This window comes from Zea mays, chromosome 3, assembly GCF_902167145.1.
Source record: "Zea mays cultivar B73 chromosome 3, Zm-B73-REFERENCE-NAM-5.0, whole genome shotgun sequence".
Lineage (NCBI taxonomy): Eukaryota > Viridiplantae > Streptophyta > Magnoliopsida > Poales > Poaceae > Zea > Zea mays.
In genome coordinates, this window is record NC_050098.1 from 211474826 (window position 1) to 211483537 (window position 8712).

Consider the following 8712-nt stretch of genomic DNA (forward strand, 5'->3'; position numbering starts at 1 on the left):
ACCTTGATCAAGTCCTTGGTGAGGTGGATCACTTCTTACTTGAGGTCCTCATTTTTCCTTGAAATAACATTCGTAACACGAACTTGTTTACAAGAGGGTGAGTTTTAAACTAATAATTCAAAGTGGAGACATCCTTTTTGTTAAATTCAACTATTTCAATTTTAGATGCCTTGGGGTGCTATCGGTCAACTCTAGCTAATTGTTAGCTTATAATTATACTAGTTATGTGCCCGTGCGTTGTCACGGAAGTGAAAAATTAATATAATATATAGATACGGAAGGACAAACATCACTATGATATGCAGAATCTATATGACAAAATATTATCGTAACATTAATATTATATTGATGATATAAATATGTAATATCATATTATAAATATGATAACTCAAATAAAATGAACTGATGTGATGTGCCATGAAGAACTCAGCTCCAAACCAACCACAAATTTAATTGTTTCATGAGTTCTCTTGTGTTTTCAGAGCTGTAAAAATACCACTGTTGCAGGCTTACAGCGAATCAAAATCTCTTGAAATCCACCTTTGATAATCACTACTAACAAAGTAACACTTCAACTTGTTTGTGATTGTACAAACCTATAGCAACTCTAATGACGAATCAAAAGTTCTCAACATGAGTGGTAAAAACTTGCGGAAATATAATATGTTCGTCGCCTAGATTGGTTGTGTGGCTTTTGGAGTATTAGTCCTCTTAGTGTTTGGGCCTGGCTGGTTAGCAAGAGGCACAACTCTTTCAGCATCCATAGCGTTCATGACCATCACAGGCGCCTCACATCCTCCAGGTAGAACTCCCAAGACAAATATTTTGTTACATTGTGTTGTCCTAGCTGTCTGTACTCTTGATATCTCCTTACTGAACTCTTGTTTTGTTCATTGCTTATAGTTTCTAAATTCTTGTAGCTGCAGAGAAAGAAATTTAAACCATACGATTGTTTATGAAAAAGGAATTTCTTATTGCGTCCATGTCTAGGAGACTGGGATGGGAACTGAGACCTATATATTGGATGCTAGGTGCAGTTATATAAATATAAGTTTGAATTGGCCACAACAAGAGGTTGCGTAAATCATATGGTACCCACCCTCTATACTCTAGTGTAGGCCTTTATTAAACTGATTTTAGTTATGATAATACATAACCCAAACCTAGCTCGAACCTTGTTCCATTATCTAAAAAAAACTTAACCCAAACCCATGTATGGTTCAGCGGCTCAGGCAATCTTAATAGCAATTCAAAATGCAATAAGATGAATTCCTACTCAAATAGGAATTTTAGTAGGTCATCGCAGTTTGTTTGGGTTACTTATATTAGGCTTAGAGATATTATATAATGAACTGACTGTCTGATGAACCTGGGTCATTGTTGTAGACTTGTGGAGATTCCTAGTTTGGTGTGGGCAAGAACATCATGGCTAGAGATGCACTAAGAAGGAAACAACTTTTTTGGTGGCTAAATTAAATGTTTGTATGGTTCTTCATTGTATCATTGGAAAAAACCCACAATGATCAAAGTGATAACACGATCAATTATCAAGCAGTTGAGAAAATGATAGGAAAAATATCAAACATGTAGCAATTCCGTACTCCTAACAAAAAAACTGCATTTGCTTTACATAACTAAGTGACTCGTTTAATGAAAATAAGTTTCTCACTGGGATTTGACAGGAATGATCAATAGAAAGTGTAAAGCTTATGAACACATATATAGATCAATGAAGAAGCACATTGTTAGACCAAAATGATGACCTCATGGTCGTATAACTGGACTAAAACTGAACAATTAGCAGAGTAAATTATACCACATACATGATTCTTTGGTAAACTGTACAAGTTATATGGATACTATATCTGAGATATATCACCCCTGCATATAGTAGGTGTACTTTTAATAAAAACAAAGTTGATGGCTGACACTGAATCGAAATGGTAGCACAACTGTGGACATTGTTAGCTGCTACTGTCGACTATGAACAGACTAAAAAGCAGTGGACAGACTGAATCCATAAGTGTAGAATGAGTTAGCTGTTGTTACTTGCAAATGTGTAAGCTGCTTGTGAAGTACTTTTAAGTATTAAACATTGAAAAGAAAAAACAGAATTACTATCATAAACCATATTAATCACTGCACACCTAAAATTTTACGTGTTTCCACACTGTTGGAGAACACGTCCATTTTAAATCAAAGTGGCCTTGAACATGGTAGTCCACTAACAACGGGAGGATTATATTCAAATGGAGCAGCTACTAACATGAATGGGTGGACATCAACATTTCAATCAGAAGTATGGATACTGACTATTTGACATGACTTACTCTTCATGCCTAATTTGTCATCTTGAAAGCTTAGGTTAGGTTTTCTCTAACTTATTTTTAGTCAACTATAGATGCCTACATTCTTTGTACTTCTTGGCACCTATGCTAACTCACTAACTATAATACAATCCCTTGTGCACAGAAGTAGCTAGATGTGTCATTGACACTCTTTTCAGCATAATCCTATACTTATTCGGATCCATCAAACCGTACCTAAGGTAGCTCCTCTGGACTCTTGTCAAGAAAACATTGAAGGTCGATATCGCAGTAGACAAAAATCCAACAGTAAGTATGCCATTTCTCAAATTGGTTTACTCTTGAATTGCTACATCTTTATCCATTTGGTGAAGTTGAATCTAATTATCCACAGAGGACAACATGAATCAGAACGTTTCAGGGCAAGTAGCATCAGTACACACCTGAAATGAAAAGGTTTTCTTAGGCGGGTTCTCCTTGGCGGGGATTGCTCCTCCTTCCTTGGCTCCTTCCTCAGCTTCTCCAAAGTCCACTGCTGCACACGATTGATGCTTGAGAGAGAAGAAACAATTCTGAAACTTCGTCCGCCCAGCCCCTGCCCTTGCTCCTCCTTATTTGCCATCGGTGGCTAGGCATAGCGAGGGATGGTTGTTGTCATTAATATGGATAAGGATGACTTGTTTCTTGTGCGGCATTCGACGCCATCTGCGATCGCTTGCTCTTGCATGTAGGGGGAGGCGGGACGCATAGGCACATGTGCGAATGGAGGGGAGGATGGTGTGCAGGGATGGGGCAGGTACTGGCGCCTGTATTTGGATGGCGAGCGGAGGCGGCGGATCCGCCAGATCCGGCACGCACAACTGTTGGGCGACGAGGATGAGGACCGGCAGGCGACGGATCTGGCAGAGAGGAGATGGCGTGCGGGGATGGGGCAGGTACTGGCGCGAGGTTGAAGCCGTGCTGTTGCCGAGGTTGGAGCAGGGGTTGCGGGGCGCCGTTGGAGCGGCTGGCGTAGAGGTTGTTGGCGGCGAGCGGATCGTAAGGGGGCAGAAGAGCGAGCGGCTGCGCGCGGCGGGGGGGGGGGGGGGGGGGGGGGGGCTGCGCGGGGAAGGAGGCGGGGGCGCGGGCGGCTGCGCGCATGTCGAGGATGGAAGCGGGGGCGGCTGCGGTAGCGGGAGTGGGATCGGACGGTGGGGATGGACGCAATCGGACGGTTGGGATACAGGCGGGGGCACAGTTGTGCCTGGTCTACACTATCGTCTTAAGGATTAGTAGAGATTTACGAAGGATTTCTATTTTATCAAGCAAACTATCATATGCTTCTTGTGAGTTGTTAGCTTTGCTTTTAATTTGTCATTTTTTGTTTATTAATTGATCATTTGCAGAAGTGTTTGCACTATCTTCTAATTGCACAATTTTATTAGATAGCCCAGCATTAAAATTTGCAACGAATTTTCTATTGTGACCTAATTAATTTTGATTTTAGCAATTTTTAAATTGATTTTTTGTTTAGTGCAATTTTTCCAAAAAAAACATGATGTCTTGGCCTTGCATATTTGCCTCTTGTTCTTGGGTACGGGCTTGTTTGGACAATCCTAGAGTGTGTCAGTGTGTGTGGTCTATCCGTCTGTGGTGTGTTGTACCTTCAGACTGGCCGCAGTGGATAGTGCTGAGCATCCCCCTCCCCTTCGTAGCGGCTACAACTCCCTCTTCTGACCCCGCAGCGCTGCCCCCTACACGTTACTCTAAGCATCGACACTCTTCTCTCTCCCCCTCAATCTAGGGGTTCACTGTTCATCCCCTACGTTACTGTGCTGTGGTACATGAGTAATTGTTAGTAGATAAAAAATTGATAGTAGATATATAAAATAATATTTTATAGTTATAGTGATGTATAAAGGGAGTATTTAGAGGAAACCGTTGTGGGAGATGAAAAAATAGGGGTGAAATGTTGACGATGTGACGTAAAAAAATAATATAGAAGAAAAATTTAGGGAACCGCTGCGGCTAGCGTCAGATACCACTCCTGGCGCCGCTGACTTCCTCAACCCTATGCGGCCGACGCCGGCGCTCGTCGCCGGTGGACGCATGGTAACAAGCTTCTTATCCGCCACTGAATGGATGCTTCCGTCTCCGGCCACGCAAGTCCACACCATCTCCGTACTTCCCTCCCGTCGCGACTTCGCCTTCTCCAACCTCACGATGTTGCTCAGGAATAGCGGCGGCAACGAGGGAGAGAGTGGCAGTACTAAGTTCCACGTAGTACGGGACGACCTCCTCCACCCGCTCGCCAACGGCAACAAGGCGCGCAAGCTCGACGCCCTCCTGCCCATCCTCCGCCGCTGCGGCGTTACTGACATCGTCCGTTCATCTCGCCAGCCCCTTTCCTCGCTTTGCATCTAGTTTTATGATATATTGGTAATTCTCACTGTCTCAAACTCCCAATTGCAGGTTACATGTGGGGGTTGCCAGAGCGCCCATGCCGCAGCTATCGGTGCGTCACATACTTCTGTAAATTTACTTGTTGAGTTCCAATATATCCCTGCAAATTTGTTTGCTCGAATCGCCCATATTATTTAATATAGACTAGGTGATCTCCCAGTGCGCATTGCTGTGGGAATTGAAAAATAATTCAAATGATCTCTCTATGAAAGAAGAGGCTCCTAAAACCAAGCCAAACCGTGTGGTGTATGAAATATGAATGAATAAAAGGTGTATATGCCTGCACGGCTGCACGGTGGTTGTAAGAGATGAGTTGCTTCATGAGGATTGACCTTTAGTTAACGATTACTACTGGACACAGTTAAATGAGGTGGAATCAAAAGAAATATCAGACAACTGGTGGCTGATTTGGGTGATGTGGCTTCATGAGGATTGTACTTTATAGCAATTAATGAATGCTACTGGCCTCCATCTATTATAGATATAGATTTGTGTAATGTACACATGTTTAAATCCAATTTTTGTTTTTGGATGAGCTTTTCCATGTGAATGGTACTAGTGTTGTAAATAGTGGGCTAAGGCATTTAGTGACCAGGGCTAATCGGGCTGTAGTGGCTAAGTTGTACATAGGAGTATAGGACTATAGGAGCATATAGCTTTACACTCTACAAACAGCTGTATCTGGATATAGTGGCAGCTATAGCTGGAGATTTAGAACTTTGAATGGTACTTAATGTTTTTTCGTTTCCCTAACAATTTATTTTCTCTGCATGTATCAGCGGTTCACTGTGCCGAATGGGGAATCAGGCCACATATACTGCTGAGAGGCGAGCAACTGGATGTTCCCACAGGGTATAATCTCATCTCATTGATGTTTGGCAATGTGACATATGTCTCTCGGTCTTTGTATGCCCAAAGAGACGAGATGCTTTATGAGCATGCCATAAAGGTTGCAGGATATAGTGGCACAGTGATGTGGGCAGATGAAGTTATAGGAAAGGGTTTGGGTGTAGATGAGGACACCACTGATGGAAATGGTTCAAGAAGAGTGATGATTGTTAAGGAAGGGGCAGGTAGTGTTCAAGCACTGCTTGGTAAGGAGCGATTCTTTTTGGCTAGTTTCCATTTATCATTCATGATTACACATGATGTTTGTACTGCCAATAAAACAAAATAAATTGATAGGATCATATTCTAGTCCATGCAGCTTTGACTGGTCACTGGTTTCACTTCATCATATTCAAGCTGTATTTCATCAGGACTGAGAAATTAAATTCTGAGCATTAAGATCACTATTATCAAGTACTTTGCACCAGCATATGTTTATTTCTTATATCTGTTCTGAGATTTCAGATTTGTAAAAGGAAAACTTTTACTGGAGCTCGATAAAGTTATTTTGCTACTTTTCACATGATTTATTCTCTCTTCAGGTGTCATGCGGCTACTGAAGTATCTTTCTGGTTTGACATTATTTAGAAAGGATGAGAAAGTTCATATCGTGGTAGATTCTGGAACAGGAACAACTGCTGTGGGGTTAGCTCTTGGAGCGGTATGTCTAGGGTGCGTTTGATACAAATACCTGCACATTCTGACAAAAATTGTGGAAACTAAACAATCAGTCATAAATAAATGTCCCATTCCGTTGTATTGGTAATTTGAAACTGTCAGTTATGATTTTCATCACATAATCACCTAATGTTGTTAGTGCTATTCTCTCCATGCATCTTTGCTACCTATCACATCTCATCTAGTTCTCCTACATGCAGACTCCACTCATAAATTTGAAAATGCCCCATTCTGTTGTGTTGGGAATTTGAAACTGTTAGTTATGGTTTTCATTACCATATCACCTAATGTTGTTAGTGCTACTCTCCATGCATCTTTGCTACCTACCACATCTCATTTAATTCTCTTACATGCAGACTCCAGTGGAGGGTTACTGCTGTTATGCTTGCTGACACACTTGAAGGATATAAACAGCGAGAGAGATCTCTTTTATCTGATTTTGAGAAGGTTTTCCCGGAAATCTACCATGGAATGGTGGAAGATGCTACTCATGACAATCTAGTTCAATGGGTGGAGCGGTTTTCACCTAGAAGGTATGGTTTAATAAAGTGCATATGTTGCATTTTAATACTTGGTACCCGTTTTGTTCAATATGCAAAGTCACTGAAAGTTCTCAGAAAGCTCATAAAAATATTTTTCGGTGCAATAAAGTTTCCTGAAGCTCCAAACTTCTATGCTTTACAGTATAAAGGTTGCTTGTTGATGGCATGCTTGGTAATTCTGTAATTTGTGGATAAAATTCAGGAGTCAGCATATTCAGAACCAAACTCTAATATTAGAGGATAACATTCAGGATTCAACCTATCCTGATTATGGGTATCCATCTACTAAATTGTTTCAGTGGTATCCTGATTGTGATGAAGGATATCCATCTACCTTCTCTCTAGAGGAATCAACATACAATGTACTCCCTCGGTTCTTTTTTATTTGTCGTGTTTTAGTTTAAAAATGAACTAGCGGACAACAAATATTTGAGAATGGAGGAAGTATAAAGTATCTCAGTGAACAAAACAGTAATTATTACATTGAGAAACTGGCAAGAAACTTGGACTTCTCTTGCACTGAACTTTCAATATCTTTCACCTTTTCGTTCAGATTTGGCAAGGTGCTGGATGGTGAAATCGCAATGTGCCGCCAGGTAGCTCAACAGACCGGTATCCTGCTGGATCCTATGTATACCTTGGCTGCCTGGGAGCAAGCTGTTGATATATGCTGTGGAGACAGTGAAGCCAAAGTCTTGATGATCCATACGGGTGGCACCCTTGGCCTTTTTGGATTGGCACAAAGGTATTCATCACAGTTCAACACAGGCGAACAACCTTAGGCATGTGCAATGATGATGTTCAAATGTTACGGTTTGTGGGTATGGACTATGGAATGTGATCTTTGACTTTGAATAATCAAAAGTAGAAAGAGGTGGGGCTTTGTTAAAGGAATTGGTCTTTATATTGATTTGGAAGCTAACATCACGATGTGCGTTGAAAATGGCCTTCTTTGCTCGTACATTTAGAGGTTGTTTGGGTTTGGGACACCTCCATCGGTAAGTGTTGACGCTTTTTCATAGCGCCAAATACTCAAGAAGAACCGGCGGTGGTGCTCTCTGGTCAAGTGCGGACAGTCCGCGGCCTGGGGCCGGACGGTCCGCGACTTGGCGCAGGGGCAAGGGTTTCCTGACGGCCGGACGGTCCGCGCCCTGGGGCCGGACGGTCCGCGCGTGCGCAGGGGCGGCGAAAGATTGCCGGCGGCGCCTGGATCTCGCTCACGGGAGGGACCCCGTCGGGAAGGAGAGATCCTAGGAGTTGTCTAGGCTCGGGCCGGCCGACCTAGACTCCTCTAATCGGCGTATAGTCGAAGAGAGGCGAAGAATTTGGGGATCGAGAGGCTAAACTAGAACTAGACTAGAACTACTCCTAATTGTACTGGAAATAAATGCGAATAAAAGTTGTATTGATTCGATTGATGATTACAAATTGGTCGTAGACCTCTCTTTTTATAGAGGAGGGGGCTGGACCCTTTACACGACCGGATTCCGAGCTAATTCCGCGAATATAGCTAACAAACATAGAACAAAACTCGGAACCCTAATCTATTCTGCGCAGGCGCGGACCGTCCGGCCCACAGGCGCGGACTGTCCGGACTGCGGACCGTTCGGCTCCAGGGCTGGACCGTCCGCTGGCTCTTTTTGGTGCCAAACATATGCCCCCTGCCTTTTGGTGGAGCTAGGCAAACCAAAAGTATCTTAACTCGATGTGATCACATCAGTTTTCTTTAAGCATCTTGCCACATACTAGGATGGTACTGCTTGAGGAAACGCCCATTCAAAGCTTTGGGTAAATCCTTACCTTGTAATGTTTGTAGCAAATAGGCGTTACCAGATATAACTTGTTTTACTTTATAA

General features: G+C 42.5%; 1 protein-coding gene across 1 annotated transcript; it reads left to right on the plus strand.

Annotated features, from left to right (window-relative positions):
• The first annotated feature begins 4336 nt into the window (after positions 1-4336).
• On the plus strand, positions 4337-7743 carry LOC100383754 (D-cysteine desulfhydrase 2 mitochondrial). Its single transcript, NM_001366833.1, has 6 exons — positions 4337-4667; positions 4758-4800; positions 5528-5842; positions 6179-6308; positions 6671-6847; positions 7410-7743. The coding sequence occupies exons 1-6, from the start codon at positions 4359-4361 to the stop codon at positions 7636-7638; spliced, it is 1203 nt and encodes a 400-aa protein (NP_001353762.1). The 5' UTR covers positions 4337-4358; the 3' UTR covers positions 7639-7743.
• Positions 7744-8712: the final 969 nt, after the last annotated feature.

Bases quoted from the DNA above. Each gene is read 5' to 3' on its own strand.
- LOC100383754 (NM_001366833.1), top strand. From the start codon at position 4,359: ATGCGGCCGACGCCGGCGCTCGTCGCCGGTGGACGCATGGTAACAAGC. The intron at 4,801-5,527 runs GTGCGTCACATA...TGCATGTATCAG, and splicing joins CGCCCATGCCGCAGCTATCG to CGGTTCACTGTGCCGAATGG. The intron at 6,309-6,670 runs GTGCGTTTGATA...TCTTACATGCAG, and splicing joins CTTGGAGCGGTATGTCTAGG to ACTCCAGTGGAGGGTTACTG.